The sequence below is a fragment of the Camelus ferus genome, chromosome 21 (genome assembly GCF_009834535.1).
Source record: "Camelus ferus isolate YT-003-E chromosome 21, BCGSAC_Cfer_1.0, whole genome shotgun sequence".
NCBI lineage: Eukaryota > Metazoa > Chordata > Mammalia > Artiodactyla > Camelidae > Camelus > Camelus ferus.
In genome coordinates, this window is record NC_045716.1 from 13,413,136 (window position 1) to 13,432,360 (window position 19,225).

At 43.1% G+C, this 19,225-nt stretch overlaps 1 protein-coding gene across 2 annotated transcripts in view; it reads right to left on the reverse strand.

Moving 5' to 3' along the window:
• MPZL1 (myelin protein zero like 1) overlaps positions 1–19,225 on the reverse strand; it is a 57,467-nt gene that overhangs the window by 17,195 nt on the left and 21,047 nt on the right. For both annotated transcript variants that reach the window (XM_032463804.1, XM_032463802.1), the window contains exon 2: positions 3,421–3,587. In XM_032463804.1, the coding sequence (XP_032319695.1) occupies positions 3,421–3,587 (167 nt within the window). The remainder of the gene's footprint in view (positions 1–3,420; positions 3,588–19,225) is intronic.

The window sequence follows — 19,225 nt, forward strand, 5'->3', positions numbered from 1 at the left end:
TGGGTCTGGAGGTGGAAATCAGCACTGGGCAATGACTGAGCTCCGCTGGCAATCCAACGCACCATTTCCAGAACCCTTTGTGGAAGGTGAAACCCCTGTGCAATCTCTCCCATTCCTATGATTTAATGGCCATCTACATTTTGTGAACTCCCAAACCTCTCTCTCATCCATAGCATTCCCCTGAGCTCCAGATCCCTCCCCCAGCTGCCTACTCAACTGTATCACCCAGCTGTCCCCACCCTCTCCTATAAACTCCACCTTCCACCTGGGCATCACCTTGACTGGATGGCTTCATGCCAGTCTCCCAAACCATAAATCGTTGGAGTCATCCCTGACTCCTCTGTCTTCCTTCCCATCCAATTAATCTCCTAATTCTGTCGATTTTATCAACTAAATTTCTCTCTTCTATTTAATTCCCAATGAACCTGACTTTATGCCCTCATCATCTTGGATTATGACCTCTTAACTGGTCTTGAGATCCTCTAATTCATCCTCCACCTAATGCCTAAATGATGACTGAAAAAAAAAAAAACAACAACCATTTATCAAATATATACCTTGTACTTAATATAACCTCATGCTTGTTAGGAACCGTGAAGGCTCTGAGATTTTACCCTCCCAGCTAGTCTGCCACAGGTTTACAGATGCTGGCAGAAGACACAAGACTCCTGTGAAGTCTTTGTTCTCATGAAGAAGACTTGGAGACAAAGGACCCTATTACTTACAAACAACAAGCAGTATGTTTTTATCTGTGGCCCTTGCCCCCCATAGGGATGGCACGGAGGGGCTCAGGTGGACGCTGTGCACAGAGGTTTTGCATCACAACCAAGGAGCCCCGAGCTTGGGAAACTCAAACTTTTTACAATGGGCAGTAAGCTTGTCTGACCTCTGCCCCAAAGGGAGACATCCTCTTTACTATATTGGACAGTAAGCAGATCTGTCCTTTGCTCCCACAGGAGGCGCCATGTCTGTCTCCCAAGGTCAGTCACTGTACAAGAAAGGCAGCCAGTGCCTCCATTTGCAAGATGTGCAGAAACGTGCAATACCATGGAAAGTAATGCTCTGATGCTCAGAATCACCCTGCAAGGTGAGATTCGCCTGCCAGGTATTTCGCAAGTGAGGCTCAGAAAATCTGAGTGGCTTAATCAAAGTCACAGGTCTTAGAGAGAGAATTCAAATCCAGCTTTGATTTCAAAGCTTAAGCTGTTTCCACTATTTAATGCCTCTTGTGTCTCATCATGTCTCCCCCGCCCCAAACTCCTCAGCCTCTCTTCTTTACCAGGAAATGAACCATAAACTCTTAGCTTAGCGAACCAGTCCTTGTGGCATTTGGCCTCTGCATTCCTTTCCTACCTCAGCTGCAAACACTCCCTGCCCTGCATTTCTCAACTGGTCATGAAGACCCACACCACGCTGTTTCCCACCGCTGTGTCTGCACAGCCCTCCCGCAGCCGGCCTGCCCTGTTAGACCAGGCACCCTTTGAAGGCAGGGTCTAAGCTTTGTTTTTCTCCATACTTCTCCGCACTTAGCACATCACAGGAACTGGGTGTGTTTGCTGAAATGAACTGATTTAACAATGCTTTGGTCAGACCAGTAAGAAAGAGAGAAGTGAAACGGTTTAAAAAAAAAAGCTCACACACAAAAAAGGGACTAGATCTCCTAATTAACTAATATTTATTAAGTACAAGCCATGGTGCTAAAACCATGAGGGTCACCAAAGGTGTAAGATAGGTCTCTACCCTCAAAATACTTACATTCGAGATGAAGAAGAGAAAAACTGTCATAGAAAGGGACGCTACCTCACAGGACTGGCCCAGATAAGGTGGGGAGTGAGGTTTAAGAACAGCTAAAAAGGTCAAAAGAGATCTTACGGAGACATCAGAATGTGGGGATGGGGTAAAACCTAAACGGCAAGTGTTCAGAAGTGGAAAAACAAAGCATAAAGCACTTTTTATTAAGACTGAAGGTGATCCCATGAGAGGACAGACGTGGGGCTGGAGGCGACCTGGGAGGAGCTGTGAAGCCGAGATGAGTATGGTTGGCGGCGGGGACCTGCGAGGATTTGGACGAGGGTGGGGCGAGGTGGAAGCACCGCTGTAAGACGAGGTCCCTGGCGGACTATAGGGGTGGGATGAAAGATGGACGACTTGAAGTGGAGGAATAAGCAAGGGGGCTAGTGCGCCAGTCCCGGAACAGCATTTATTACTTAATGGAGAGCAGAGGAGCAGGAAGACTGACAAAAACAAAGTAGGAAGAACCTGCAAATGTCCTTATTTCTTGGGATGGGTATGAGGGGTGGCAGGGAAGGGTAGTGGATGGTGGATGGAAGGACAGAAAAAAAAAACAAACAAAAAAACCCCACAACTCTGAAGATTTAGAAAGTCAAGTCCCTAGAGGAACAAAAGTACCCAAAAAGAACCAGCAGAGAAGGGAAGCAGAGGGGAGAAAAGATGAATTCTGTTTTAGACATGCAGATCTTAATCTCATGGACCAGAAAAGCCACCGATGGCATGTCAGGCTTGATTTTACTTTTCCTGAAAATCTATAAAAATGAAGAGCATCCAGCTCATCTTACTGACTGTGCACTGACATCTGGGAGTTAAAGGACCCTGTATCAGTAGCTGAAAGTTCTGGAATTAACTGTAATCGGATTGGTGTGTAAGTATAAATTGATGAGCTAAAAACATTACTCAGAAATCCAGCATGTTCTTAAATATTAAGTCTTGAGGTGTGTAAAGACAGGAATGTTTTGAGCATAAACGGAACTGTTCTTGTGGAGAAAGTTATGACCTGTGGGTGTCTTCCCGATGACGCTTCACTTTCTAGAGATAAAACAATGCCCTCACGTCCAGGCTGGCCAAAGGTGTCAGGGGGAAATCTTCACCGGTTTCAGTAATTCTTTGGACCCTCCTGAGTAAATGTGTGTGTTTAATTCTGCATCCACAGGACACGTGTTTTGCAACAATGCCATGTCAATGGGAAGCTGGCTCTGCTTCTGCACGACAGTTGTGTGGGCTCCTGTCCTCACTCACTCTGGGACTCTGTTTTACACAGAGTCATACCCAGCTGGACGCAGTGAGGAAGTTACCTACATTTGTAATCTCTGACTGTACCTCACCTTTCCATCCTTCCCTTTCATACATCCTGAGGGACACAGGTCCGCTCAAAAACTTCGAAATCAGGTATGTATTCCAACCCAGCACCTATGTATCGATACTGACAAAAAGCTGCATTTAAGGGATGCTGAACTTATTTTTTCCTAGAGGGTCCAAAGGAAGAGAAGGGCCTTGAAGTCTGTAGTAGATAACAAACTCAGTCATCTTGGAAGTGGACAATCCAGAGAATGGATCACTAATTACACCACTGCAGGAAAGCACCCCGGGGGGCAGGACTAGCAGAGAGCAGACAGTCGTTCCTACCGACACAGTGGTGTCGGCTCCTTCCGGCTGGAAGCTCCAGGTGACTGACGTCAACGTGCCGGTCATGTTAGTAGACTTGAACGTGCACGTCAGCTTCCCTTGCGTCCCATTGGCCACGAAGATTTCTTTTGGCGTATATACCTCCAAGGCCGACACGCCAGCAGTCACTGGGGAGAGAGGAACGGGAGAGCTAAGGAGTGGGATTTATTAGCATCAATATCACTGTGCATCTTTATCAGAGGACAAAGAAAAGATACAAGAACGTTACCAGACATATACCATAATCCACCGCCACGGTGTACTACACATTTCTGGCGGAGTACTGTATAGCCAGGTACTTCCTATAAACAGGATAACTGGCTGAGAGTCTGGGATTTGGTTTTTTTTTTTTTTTTTTTTTTTAGTAAGAAGATATTTTTTACTAGTCCAGCTATACCTAATAGTTACGTTTTCTTTTGAATTAATAGACTTTATCTTTTAGAGCAGTCTGAGGTTTGCAGAAAGGAGAGAGCTCCTAGATATTCCTTCCCCTTTCCTGCAAGCTCCAGTTCCCCCTATTACTAACATCTTGCATTAGCGTAGCACTAATGTCCAGAATATTCTACAGTTGGAATCAGAGAGTAAATGTAGCCTCTTCATACTGGCTTCTTTCACTTAGCAATATTCACTTAAGCTTCCTCCGTGTCACTTCGTGGCATGACAGCCCGTTCACTGTATTGCTGAATAACAGCCACTGTGTGCATGGACCACAGTTTATCCTTTCGTCTACTGAAGGGCATCTCATCAGACTTCTCTGGTGGCCTGTTTTTGACGTGGAGGCCATATTTTTATTTTTCTATTTTTTTTTTGCAAAGAGGAGGTAATTTGGTTTGTTTATTTATTTGGTTTTTCAATGGAGGTACTGGGGATTGAACCCAGGACCTCATGAGTGTTAAGCAAGCGCTCTACCACTTGAACTATACCCTCCCCTCTACTTTTTAAAATTATTCTCATATTCACCCATTACATTTCAACTGAAACCACGTGGAAATGTTCTCATCTTCCATATTTAAAACAATTAAAACTATTCTAGGTAAGATATCACTTCATTTTAAAGCCATGTTTATTATTGAACTGATCCTTTTCCCATAAGGGATTTAAAGCAAAAAAAAAAAAAAAGTACATAACTTATCTTGTTCTCATTAGTGAAATCTTACTTACTGTGAGACTTCAGTGCACGGGATATGTGTGTACTCAAGAAACAGCTGACCACGCTGGGTCACATTTTCATGTACCCACCGAGTTTTTTCAGTCAGCAGAAGCTCAGGAAGTAGTAATTAAAATGTCTACTACTTGGAACATAAAAACAGCTTTTTTTGAGATTTGTAATAAGAGGCAACTGCAGGAATTCAGAGATTGCTGCTAAAGTAAAATAACCTGCACTCAAAAAGGACACTTTCGTGACTGAAGGTTAGAAAGAAGCTTAGTTGGCCTAAAAGTGGAAACAATGAGAGCTTGTGCGGGAAAGATTAAAAACACCCGTCTTCAAAAGAAGATAGTTTTTAAAGGAATAGTTGGGAGAGAATCCCTGTGTGCAGTGTTCCAGTTATTCTTAGAATGTAACCGATGAGCAGAATAAGGGAGGGTATTGTCACCCGGGGCTGACGGTCATATTCAGAATTTTTTCTTCCTCATGTCTCAACTCTGACTCCAGGCCAAGGAGAACAGGAGGCTTCCCCCACTCCTCCCAACCATCTTCCAAATGTTTATCCTCAGGAAACAATGGGCACTTCTGGCCATTCTTCTAAATAAACTGATAGCCACACTGCATCAGGCAGATTTTTTTCTGCTAAAGAGGGTAGATTATTATTCTAGGGAACAATGGATTATTATTTGTGGTCCAAACCTCAAAACAAGCCCTTCTTTCAAACAAGAAGCAAACAAAAGACGTTCCTAGCTATTGTGGGTAGGCAGAAAGCAGCCCTGGGGCACTTGAGTTCAAAATGAAGGACAAAGCACAAGACTGGACGACTGGACCGGCTTATCCCAGGGAGCGGCACTGGCGCATAACCCTTAGTTACTCTGTGTGATTTCGACTCGTTTTCTCCACCATGACGAGCGCTGCGAGGAAGGCCACGGTCTTTTAAAGTCGACAAATAAACTTTCCCAAGGACGTTCTCAAACCAGACCCCTGCCACAAGGCCTGGTTCCAAGAACATTACCCTGAGACGTTATTTAAAGATGGAACTAGGCCAGGTGCCCAAGTGTACAGTCATGGAATTTTGACCAAACAGACCAACCAAATTCCTAAATGGGCTTTCAGACAATCTATTTAAGGCAGACAATTTAATTGTGCCAAAGCTGGTTAATAAACAGGTGGCTTTTAAAAACAACAACATACCATCACTCTTTAGCTAATCTGGACAGGTAGCTCTCAGAGCCAGGATTATGAATTCCAACTCCAGCCAGTCAGCTAGTTCCAGAGAAATGAAACGACTCCATGCCAGCTAGTTAACTTCCTCTTACCCCTGGATAGAAAGATCTCCTATCTGTCATAGTTCCTGGAGATTCCATTAGTCATGAGAAGAGCCTTCCAAAACCCTGGCCTCTTTATCTTCTCCAATAATTGTATCCTCAGGCCTATCCCAGATGTTAATTCCCATGATCACACCCTAGACCAGGGCTTGTCAACCTTGGGACTGGTGATGATGGGGCCAGATCACTCTTCGTTGTGGGAGCTCTCCTGTGCGTTACAGGATGTTCAGCAGCATCCCTGACCGCTACTAAATGTCTGTACCATCTTCTCCCCTTCCAGTTTTGACAACCAAAAATGTCCTTAGACAACAGCAAAATGTCCCTTCCTTGGGGGCAAACTGCTCATGGTTGGGAATGACTGATTCTACCATCAATACCTGCGCCCCCTCCACAGTCTCAATTTCAGGCTCTTTACTCTTTGACTGACCACCTTGGACATTTCCAGAGCATTTCCTCCAATGTCCTGATCTTGAGACAGGAGGGAAGGGGGCAGGGCACAGCCATTCAAGGAATGGCACAGCAATTAACACCAAAATGGAGGAAGATTCAACTCCCAGCAGACCTTAAGGCTCAAGACTGGCAGGAGATTTGACTTCTAGTAGACCTTGGGCTTCATCATATGCTCACTGTAATATTAACATGGTAAATGACACTCACACAGGTGCCATGACAGCTTCGAGGCTAACCATAAAAGGTCAAAGAGTGGGTGGCGGCCTAATTCCTGGGAATCCCAGCCCCTTCCCCAGGGTAGTTGGAATGGTCCTCCCACTTGTTGGCACGTGAAGCTACTGAGCCCATAAAAACTGGCAACACTGCGTGGCCACCTCTCTCATTGCCTCGTTTTCAGAGATGGCCCGCACTCTGCGGAGTGTGTACCTACTTTTACTTTAATTTAAGCACCCAACCCCTACATGTCATGGCCTTTCTCTCGCCTTCTGAAACAGCCTACACTCTATGGAGTATATATCTAAATAAATCTATGTTTACTCAACAGTGGCTCGCCCTTGAATTCTTTTCTGCACAAGGCCAAGGACCCACACTTGGTGGGCCACGTCCCAGAGAGTCAAATGAGAGCTGAGAAACAGCCCTCCTCTCACCCTACATTAATTTTTTTCCGGTATCAATTTTATTGATCCTTTAGCCACATCAGAGCCCAGAATCCTTCAGTCTTCCAGTCCTTTTACTGTCTCATCCCCAGCATGTCTTCATTTGCCCTCCTCAGATTAGATCCACGGTGCAGCAAGAGACTCACCCAGTACCCTTGCCTCTCTCCTGGCAGTGCATTCACCCCACCAAACTTCAATTCTGGTTAAATCCACTTCTCCACCCACACTGCACAGACGGGAGAAAAGCAAACACTCCCACTGACTGGTTTCACTTTAAATTCATGACCACTAACTTCAAAGAGGACTCCTAACGGTGCCCAGCAATCCTTCCACATTTCCCCACACCATCTATACCCCACTCTCCTGCCATCAGCCATATAATTACATTTGTTTATATCTCAACGTTAGGGGAAAAAAACCTTGACCCTGCATCTGCCCACAGCTATGATCCCTTTGCCTTCCTCTAATTTACAGATCGTGAAAGAACTGCCTAGACTCACTGTGCCCAGTCTCTCTCCTCCCACTGTCTCCTGAACAAGCCCAGTTCCAGCTCTCATCCCCAGTACTGCACTCAAACTGTTCCTGTTCAGGAATCCAATGACCTCCATGTGGCTAAATCAATATTCATTCTCAAACCTCATCTTACTGATCCACCTGCAGCATGACAAAGTTATCTCTCCCTCCTTGGAACCTTTTTTTTTTTTTTTCAGTTTGGCTTCTGAAACTTCATTCCCTTTTGATTCTCTTCTCATCTCATTACCTGCTCCTTTTCTAGCTCCCCTGACCCCTGTAAGGTGCAGAGTCCCAGATCATTCCCCTGACCTCTTATCTTTTCATCCTTGTGGTGACCTCATCTAGTTTCAGGGCTGTAAATGCCTCCTAAGTGCTGATGACCCCTGTACACACACACACACACACACACACACACACACCCTTGCATACATATACAAATGTTTATCCAACAACTTCACTTGGATCTAATTGGCATCTTAAATTTAATATGTCCAGAATGAATTCCTGATTCCCACCCCAATACCTGTCCTTGCACGGTCGTCTCCATTTCAGTAAGTGATCACTCCAGCCTTCCAGGGGCTGAGGCCAAAACTCTGGATGCCTCCTCTTTCTCACAACTTACCTCCAGGCCATCCCAAAGCATGTGTCTCTACTAAGAACCTATCTAGAAACTGATCTCTCCTGCTTTTTCAGTGCCACATCTTAGTCCAAGCCACCAGCGTTGTTCATCCGGGTCATTTCAGTGACTTCTGGAGGTGATGTCTCTGCTTCCACCCTCAGCCACTTAATTGTGGCTAAGCTACGGACAGGCCAGAGAGATCTTGTCAAAATGCGAGTCAGATCTTATCACTCCTTGGCTCAAAACCCTCCAACGGTTCCCCATATCAGCCAGGATCAGGTCCGAGTCCTCAGAGTGGCCCACAGAGCCCGACATAAGCTAGTTCCCAGCCACCTCTCAGACCCCATCTCCCACGCTTCCCCCACAAACATGCTGAGCAGACACCCTGTCACCTTGTTGCTCCTCTACCTGTGACGAGTGCCCCAGTTCAGAGAATGCTACGGACACGGAGACAGGAAATCGTGATCCCATGAGAGACAAGAGAAGAATAATCAACCATGCGAACGGCTGAGTCAGGTGCTCAGCACAGCTGATCTCAGGGAGAAGTTTCAGCAGAGACCCTTCCTAAAACTGCACATAATAGAAGCCCAAAGCGCTTTTGCCAAGAACGGTACAACAGCTTCTGATCAACTGTGATGAGCACCAATGACATCTGCTTAGCAAGTTTCTCCAGTGTCAGGAAAGAAAGGAAAACAGACAGAGAGCTCCCCCTCATACATTCCACACAGTCCAAGTCAGGGGATGAACTCGCTGGGTTCTTAAACCAGGAATTGTTAGCCTTGCCCAGCCTTTTCTTTCTTCCTTTTCTCCCTTCGTCTCTTTCTCCTTCCTTCCTTCCTTCTATCCTTCCTTCCTCTTTTTCTCTTTCTCTTTCTTTCCTTTCTTCCTTTCTCTCTCTCTAAGTGCTAGGAGTATTATGGAAGTGCACAGTAAATTTATGGTGGAATTCAAATGGCTCACCTTCAGAGTCACAGAAGAGTTTTAAGGGGCTAGTTAGAATGGCTAAACAATGCAAATATAAAGGGCATTTGAAAGACAGAAAACTAACAAGATGGCTATTGAGTTGTTCAGGCCTGTACTTTTAGCTAAACTGACCTTATGACTAACACGCTCCCCCCCCGCCCCCTGTGCACTCTTTTCTTCAAATAACTTATCCTTCTACCCTAGAGGTCTTGAAAGAAGGTCACGGGCTGAACCTTAAGAAAATGGGCAGACTCTCCTAAATTCCTCCATAACAGCAAGTTCCTATCAAGATGGAGAGAATGTAACACCCTGTAGAACGCCCTGATTGTTACCACCTTTTCTGTTGCATCCAGTTTTTCTATAAAACCTCAAGACCCCAACCCCACGATGGCTTCAGTTTCCAAGGCATGAGCCTGCTGTGACTCCCCTTTGCCGGGCAAAGCAATAAAGCTGCTCTCTTCTTTGCTCCCAAACTCTGTCTCCCAGTTTGAATTTGCTTTTCAGGGTGCAGAGGCCGATTTTTTGGTAACAACTTTTCGGTAACACACTGAGACATAGACAAACTACTGTTCTAATCTGCATCATCCCATGTCCCTGCGGACTGGAATCCCAGTCTGAGTAAGGTTATTACATAAGTTTCTTTCAGGCCTAAGATTTACAATTACGGCATGGTGGTAAAAAATCGCTGTGAAAACTATTAAAACTTTAGTTTAAAAACTCATAGATGGTTGGTGCATAGGGGGAGCCTCTTGTTGAGTCCTGGAAAAACCAACTGCCTCAGGAATAAAAACACAGAGACGAAATGAAATGAAATAAAAAGATTAAGTGATATGCACATGTTTTTATAACCGGCCAACTTTGGACTCTGAGTTACATATTAACTTACAGATAAACTTCAGAACAGTAATGGAAGCGGGGCTTACTTTCTTCTTGGGGAAGGAATAGTGCTAGGTACACTAGAGCTCAAAGGGCAAGAAAACAAACAAACAGAAACAACCCTTCTCCTGCTGAGCTCTGGGAAAGAAACTTCTGAAATACACTAGGTTGCCCCAAAATATCATTTAGCAGCGAAGTGACAATGACCTTCAAAAGAGGGAGAGCAATTCAAATGAAAAAAGGCTGCAAAGTCATTTGACAAGCAGTCAAGAAGTCTGTGAAATCAACTCACTAAGTAGTCAGATATGATACTCAGAACTTGATATTCTCTCATTGTGGATGGAGAACCTGACAGTTTAAGGGGAAGGGGGGGTGCAGATACAAGAAAACAAACAACATCCATCACAACCACAAAGAAAAATGCAAATTCGAACATGGTTTGCCCAAAGGGCTATTTCTGACATGATCTATTTCAATATTTTGAATCACTTAAGTCATATCAATGTCCATAAGGGTTTCCAACTAACATGTCAAGATAAACTTACTCCAGCAAATTCAAACTCTGATACCACAAAATCATTTTAAATACACCGGGGCAACATTATGACGAACAGGCACACCTTCACGGCCTGGCTTGAAATAACAGGGGTGTCACTGGCTTTGGTGGAAGCAACTCCTTGTCATGTTCCTGCTACGTCCATGTGTTGTACCCTGGTTTGTAAAAACCGTTTTTTAAACAAACTCTGTTAAGGTTTTCCTTGAAATCGAAAGGCTTTTGTTTTGACATGTTTTTAAAAGGGCTTTGATGTTACCAGTATATTCTCCTCCTTAAAAGAGTACAATCAAGCAATTTATTCAAACAGCTTTCTGGCCTCTCTTGTGTTGGCCGATGGCACACGGCAGTAGTCTGATACTGTAATATTTCCTAGTGCAAAAATAAAGATGACCTTTTAAAACACAGTAAAAGAGAGACAAAACAGAACATTGAACACAAAATTCAGACTAGTGGTTATGACTGGAGCTGGGTGGAGGGGGCAGGATGTGAACAGCGCACACTAATGGCCATGTTTAATGTCCTAGGCCAGGTAGTGAGGGCCTGGGAGCTCCTTTTAATGTGTGCTCTGCGAACTGCACACACACACACACACTCTTTTGTGTGTGTTTTATTTTTCAGAATAAAAACTGGGTTTTTTTCAAGAGAGAAAGGAAGACTTCAGTAGGTGATAAGAGAGTTACTCCTTTAATTTCCGAATTCTCCAGCACGGGGTCCCCTCACAGTGCAGCTGGGACTCCTGCGACCAGGCTGGATAAAGGAAAGCCAACAGACCACGTGGGTCCGCGGAAACAACGCTGGTGTCGGGTCAGAGGCCTCACAGCCCCCTCGGAACAGGGCCACCCTGCGGCTGACGTGGGCTCCTTTCCTCCGTGCATCAGGGCTATTCTGGCACTCCCTCAGCCAGATGGCACAGTAAGGGGAGGCGACGAAAATATACTCTATTCAATGAGCCACAAATACTAATCAATTAAGCTTTTCATTTGTCAGGGACACACTCTTCTGTACTCGGTCTGCAGTTAGGCTTCAGGCCACAGTGGAAAAGTGACTTCCTCCTGGCGTCTGCCCCCTTATACCCGACCCGGCCCCCCTCCCACTCTACTGGGGAGACTGGGGCCGTCCCCAGGGGAGGGTGGGGGGACTGTGTCCACCTTTTTTATCACACCAACCCCATTACCTCGCAAATGCCTACCCCCCTTGTCAGTGTGTTCGACAAATGTTTGTTTGAAAGTTGGAAAAAAATGAATGAATGGATGGATGAATGGAGAGAAGAATAAAAAAGACCAACCTCAACTCATTTAAGCTCAGCCGTAAACATTATACTTGTGCCACAGCCAACAGCTTCAGCATCATGCCCAACACAAAAGGTATTTGCAGAGACTACTCAGGGTCAAGTTTGAATGCTGACACTATCTCAGAGGAGGCTTACACAGGTTTCCTCCAAGAGCCACCTTCCTCTTCAGGTGAGACTATCCCAGACGTGACTCATCTTTTGAGGTGTTCAATAATAAGAATAATTTAAAAATCCATGCACTTTAAAACACACAGGGTTACACATTCCTCTCAGAGCTGACTCCTTCCACTCATGATGGATGGCCAGCTGGCCACATCTCTATCCTTGACCTCTGTACCAACAAAGATCTTTCTGTTTCTCAAATGAGAGATATTCAAAAGGTCCTGAATCAGGCCAGTCACTGAACGAATCACTTGACTCCTTAAAGCACTGGTATTTCTTGTTTGCCCTCCTCTATGTGTCTACTGTTCATCTTTCTTTCCTGCTACGGCTTTCCTTTTTTCAATCAACCATTCATTCTTTCAAGCCACGCTGGGACTCAGCCTCTGCCCTCGAGGGCCTGACAGTCCCATGGAGACCACGGACACACATCTGCAGGGCAGGAGCAGAGAGAGGCCCCGTGCCTGGCCCCTGGGAGGCACACGGGGCTGGCGCAGAGACAGGGCAGGGCTTCCGCTCAAGACCAAGGTCTCCAAACAACCAAGCAGTCCACACAAATGCCACAGTTGTAGACAACCTGCATTGCATGATTTGCATCCAAACATTAGTCCAAAATTGTCCAAACATTTCTCAGTTCTTAGCAAGCAGATGAAAATAAAGACGTTTTGGGGAAGAAATCAGATCGCTTTACTTCCGACAGGTTACAGTGGACTAAAATGTTCAGCATAAAGAACACGTTGACAGCTCTGGGGGCAGATCTCATGGATAACAGAGTAACACTCTCACATAGTTTATACTTCCCAGGGGCCGAAACAGCATATCGAACTTTCCATTGAAGCAAAAGACCACTGCTCTGGAAATCTATTTTTCCGAGCTGTTAAATTTTATCAGAAAGCCTGCAGTGTGTTAGAAGATACCTGAACCAAAATTTAATCTAGTCCAGAAAAGGCTACTACACAATATTACAGGAACAAAAAACCAAAAGATGGTAAAGTACTTGCCTACGGTTGATGGCAAGAAGGGTAACTCCTTGTCTCCAAAACAGGGCAAAAGAGAATGTGCAACGGCCAAACCACCACGTATTAAGTGCTTACTATCACTTAAGCATCAATAAACTGTGGTACGTTTATTATTTCTCAGCATCACTGTTGGGTATTTTCTATTAGACAGAAGCACAGGGAGGCTAAGGAATTTGCCCAAGTGACTTATTCAGCAAATGTGGAGCCAAAAGTTGAATCTAGGACCCTCTGACTCCAAAGCCTGGCTCTTTCTACTACGATGATTATCAATCTTTAACAGAGTCCTTTATTCAAACAGAGTCTTATGTGGAACCCACTATATAATGGAGACAGAGGTAGTTTTTACATACAAGTCAGACAAGAAGTACTCAAAACTGACAGTAGTAAGTCCCAGAAGTAGAATACAGCACAGTGGTTCTCCACCTTGGCTGAATTTTGGAATCACCCAGAGAGCTTTGAAAAATAGTGATGGCTTCTGAAGCCACTCTGCAATGATGGATGTATGTCTTTATACGGTTGTTCAAATCCAGAGAAGGTACAATACCAAGAGTGCACAACACCAAGAATGTAAATGACGGACAAGAATGTAAGCGATTTACAAAAATGTAAATGGTGATAATGATCTGTCAATGTAGGTTCCTCAGTTGCAGTAAATGCACCACTCTGGTGGGGATGCTGGTAATGAGGGAGGTTATGCATGTGTTGGGGCAGAAGAAATACGGGTATATAATCTCTCAATTTTTCTGTGAAAAATAAAGTCTATTTTAAAAAAAAATCACTTACACCTGAAATTAGCATTGTAAATCAACTACACTTCAATTAAAAAAAAAATTATTCATGGTTGGTTCCTGTCCCTACTCCCAGGGATTCTGATTTAATAAGTATGGGGTGTGGCCTCGGCATCAGGATTTTTAAAAGGCCCCAAGGTGATTCTAAGCTTGTAATCACTATCCAGCACATCAATGAGACACTGGACTTCACTTACGATACTATAATAAAAAAGACCATGCCTAAAACATGAGCCGAGCCTTGCCTGGCGTTTGACTGAGTGTAGGTTCAGGTATGTTGGCTTGTAAAATATATATGAGTGCACATGTATAGACCTGAATTTTTCAGAGGACTAGGGCAGTGTTCTACTACCCTCTTAATCAGTCACACACAAGTTTAAATGTATACACGGAAATTACAAAAATCTGCTTAATTCTAAAGAATGCACTGGCTGCCAGAGTTAACATGGCAGTGGTCTCCAAAGTCCCCAAATTACGTATATAACCTAGTTTCTGGCATGTTGTTCCTTACTATTATTTTAATGGTTAAAAATACACTTTCGAAACAAATGAAACGTACATCAAACATTCAGAAGTTCTAAAGCACAGTTCCTGAAATGCCCTAGAAATCTGAAGAGAGCTTAAAAACCACTTCCCCGCTTGGTTCTTGAGAAGTTCAAGTTTACTGAAGGTGTGTAAAACCAGAGCCTGCTGCCAGAGCAACCTGAAGCTGGACAAGCAGACTGACCACATTTTAAGCCCGCAGGGGGAAGTGAACTACATGAAGGAGGAAACACTCCATCCTTTCGGGGACCGTAGGTACTGACAGAGCTGTACCTTCCACCTGGTAATTCTTTGGGCAGGTTCCCAATTAAATGCAAGTTTGCCCAAGCTAATTTCTTATTTAAAATCCAGTTTTAAAGCTCCCCCATTGCTTCCTGAGCCTGAAGTTCTCAGCATGCTATCCTAGGCTTTTCAAAGTAACACTCCCCGCCCCCTCTGCCCTTCCAGCTTTATGTTTGGCCAGGGCTATTGCTGGTGAGCTGGTATCGGCCTGCTCTTGCTTCCTGCAACATGCCACACAGCTGGCATACCTCTGGGCACATGATGTGTGTGTTTACTCAGTTTGGAATGAGTCCACCTCTGAAATCCTACAGAATCTCGACTCCAACCTAAACATGACTTCAGTGAAACCCTCCCTGATGTGACCGCCTCTTGTTCCCCCCAACTTAGTCTTTGTCACACACCTCTCTGGGTCTGCAGTCTACTGAAGCTACACCTTCCAGTGAGAAGCCAAATCTTTTTGGTATTAGTCCCGCAGTTTTCTTGAGCTCCCCTACCAGACTCTCGGCTCCTCGAAGGATGGAACTACCTCTATTTGAAGCGTGTGTGCCCAACACATGAGATACTTCCTGGCCGTCAGAAAGCTCTCAAGGAACATGTAAGGAGTAAACAGACTGAGAAGAGCTGCATTTTTTGAATTCCTATAATGTGAGGCTTTGGTTAATGACACGTATAAGCACCTTTTCTTTTTTTCCCTACAATAAAGAAAACAAGTTGCCCTTAAATGGAAACTTAACCCCACTCAGTCAAGCTCTCTCTGGCTTTAAGAAAAAGCTGGCAGAGAGTCCAGATTAATCAGCCCTAACTTATCAATGCCAGAAAGAGCTCAAAGGGTCAACGCTCACTCTTGGACATGAAGAAAAATATCAGACAAGAATGGAAATATGCGCCCCCTTTTCCTATTGAGATGCAGGCTTTGTTAGAATAAAACCCCAAAAGTAGGGGGGGTGGTTATAGCTCAGGTGGTCGAGTACCTGTTTAGCACGGACAAGGTCCTGGGTTCAATTCCCAGTACCTCCTCTAAAAAGTAAATGAATAAATAAAACTAATTATACCCCCCCCCAAGAAATCAAAAGACACTAATATCAATTAAATAACTCACTTACGGAATAGCAAATAAGTGCTAGGCTTTGTGGGAGGTACAGTCTCATTAGACACGATGCATGAACATACACACAGGAGACTGTAGACACGAAACAGTGGTGCCCACAGTGTGCAGGGTCTGGGCCCAACAGAGGCCACAAGAGAACAGCCTTCCCAACCCTTGTTACATGCTACCTGGTCTGTATTTTATCTCTTGTTTGTACCACCTTATTCTGCTGTAAAAAGTTCCTACTAAAGCATCTCCCTAAAGTAGCAAAGAGGACTACATGCAGTTAATTAAAGCTGATGTTTGAAAAATGAAGAGGTCGGTCAGGGAGTGTTTTATAGGGAATACACTTGAATTTTATCTGGAATGTTGACAAGAATCAAGGTAGACAGATGGGAAGGACATCTTGCAGAGACAGAAAAACATGAGATAAAGTTTCCAAATGGGTTATGTAGATTAGTTTGGCTGGGATAGAAGAAAACTTCAAAGAAAAGGTAGGCTGAGAAGCTGGAACGTGACCCTGTGGGACGTGGGTAACCACCGAGTATTTTTAAGCAGGGAGACAAGGTAAAAGTGGACCTTGGGGCAGAGATAATGAAGAGACACAGGGAAAGGAGGGAAAGGAGACACATTTAGAAGACTTTTTTCTCAAGGAAGTTTTGTTTGCTTCATTCTTCCCTTAACACTGGACAAAGTAGAAAAACTTCCAGGAATGACTCATCCCTAAATCTTTCAAAAGCAACGATACTACTAAGAAATCAAATTACTTTTACATTAATAAGCTTACAAATTGACTTTAGGTATGTGAGGGATATTTTAAAACACTAAGTATTGCATACACCTAATTTCTTTGAAATAATTAATCATAAGGAATTCTACGTGATTCTATTTGTCATACAGTGGCCACAAGCTCCTTGAAGTTATTTTTTTTTTAACACTACAACCATTTTGATGAAAATCTTGCTAAAATATATTTTTCTTCTGTGTTCATAAAAAGTTAATCCAATGAGAGAAGGTCAGCAATATTTATACAGTTTCAAAGCATTCCTCCAAAAGATAGTCATTAATTACAAAGGGAAAAATTAGTTACTTTACAGTGGAGAAATATGACAGACACCATCCTAACAAAGTTAACATCATTAATAATAGAACCAATTGGTAACCAACGTCTCCTTGATGCACTGAGAGGAACAGAACGTCACTGCTGTGGTACCCCTGCCACATCTGTATTACACACGTGTGCATAACCTGATCATCATCAGATAAACCCGATGGAGGGACATTCTACTATGTAACTGGCCTGTACTCTTCAAAAACGTTAATATGAAATTAAGGGAAAAAAGACTCAGGAAGTGCTGCTGACTAAAGAGACACGACAAGTGTACGAAACACATGATTCTGGATTTTCTTCTGCTATAGGGGACGTTATTGGGAACAAATGGCAACACCTGAATAAAGTCTGCATACGTGATAACAGTACTATATCAGTACTGATTTCCTGATTTTGATCATTACACTGTGGTTATATAAAATGATGTTCTTAACCTTTAGGGAACACATATTAAAGTATTTAAGGATAAAGGTACACACACACACACACAAAATATTTACAGATAAGGAACCAGCATTTCTGCAGCTCTCACATAGTTGAGAAACACACACATGAGGGAGAGGGAGAGAGATTAAGAAAATATAATAAAATGTTAACATCTAGTTGAAGGGTAGATGGTATTCTTTGCATTCTTTTGCCACTTTTCTGTAAGTCTAAGAGTATATAAAAAAATGGAAAAGAACATACTGTTTTGTTGAATTTTTTTTTTTTGCTAACTCTTTGGTAACACAGGACTTGTGTGGCTGTCAAGAACGTAATATAATTTTGTGATACCCTCTGGGGCCACTGAAATATGTAGGGCTATTTGCCCCTATCTAGCTGCCTTCAGCCATGACTATTTTTGAACCTTTGTAAATGCTTTTCATTTTCTTACGATTACCCTTCCAATCAGGTAATCTGTTGTCACCATTGTTGACTGCAGTTTGCCTCCAGGAGCCCCTATGCCACCTCCTAATTAATTGGTCCAATCTATTACGTGCTTGGAAACTGATCTAGCTCATGTTCACTTTACAGATGAAAAAACTCTAGTCCAGAAAGGGTGAGTAACTTACTGAAGGTGTCCATTATCATCAAGAACGGAAAAAAGATCTGAAAAATTCCAAAGTGCTTTTCGTGACATCATGCTAATTTAATTAGCGTATAAAACAGGAGGAAACAGTCTCTTAATAAAGAACTGTGTTAGGAGTAAAGCTCAGGAACTTTAAGGAACAGACGTTGTCATATTAATCCTAGCTGTCCCTTAGCCTCTTTTTGCTTACCAGTGGCCAGATGATCAAAGTGTTGGTGTATTTCAAGATTTTCCCCTAAGCTTCCTCTTTATTTAAAAAAGAAACCCCCATGTTTCACAATCTCCAGACACTCTACTGCTTACTGGGTGGCTGGCTGAATTGCCCAAAGTTTGAATTATTACCCACTGAGATTCTATACACGTTGAGAGACAGCAATGCCACAGAACAGTAAAAGGAGAGGACACATGCTACTAAGTCATATGTAACTGAACAGAGTTTAAAATGTACAACAAAATTCTAGAGCATCATGTTCCTCCAAAAGTATTTTTACAGATGTTTTCAGATAATTGAATCTTCTGCCTCCTCTCTTACTGTAAACATTTAGTGGAGTGAAATCTCTTGAAATAATTCCTTGGAGGGGGGTCATTCTTCACAGAGGACTGGCATTTACTCAAAGGCTTCTTGATGGCAAGAATTGCTTAGAACAAAGTCTGTCAAATGGTTGAAAATGCTACTTTGAGGAGGCTGGTATGAAATGACTTTTTAAACCACATAAGATTTTGAAATAATCTCCAAACCCAAATGTTTATGAAAATTTTCATCAGCGGGGGAACTATTTAAATAAATGTAGTGTATCTTCAGGGGAATACCCTGGTATCATAAGAAAGAACGAGGAAGTTCTTTAGTGCTGATAATGGAAGTGATCTCCAAGACATATTATTAAATGAAAAAAGCAAAATGTAGACACATCACATACAAAAATTAACTCAAACTGTATCACTGACTTAAATGTAAAAGCTAAAACTGTAAAATTCTGAGAAGACAACAGAGAGTAACTCCGTGATGCTGTATCAGGCAATGGTTTCTTAGGTATGACATCAAAAGCATGAGCAACAAAAGAATAGGGAAACTGGACTTAATCAAAATTAAAAGCCTTTGAGCCTCAAAGGATGCATTAAGAAAGTCAACCCACAGAATGGAGAAAACATTTGCAAATCTTGTATCTGTTAAGGGACTTGTAGCCAAAGTAAATAAATAACACGTATAATTCAACTATAAAAAGACAAAGTAATTAAAAAATGAGCAAAGGACTTGAATAGATATTTCTCCAAAGAAGATATATTAATGGCCAATAAGCAAATGAAAAGA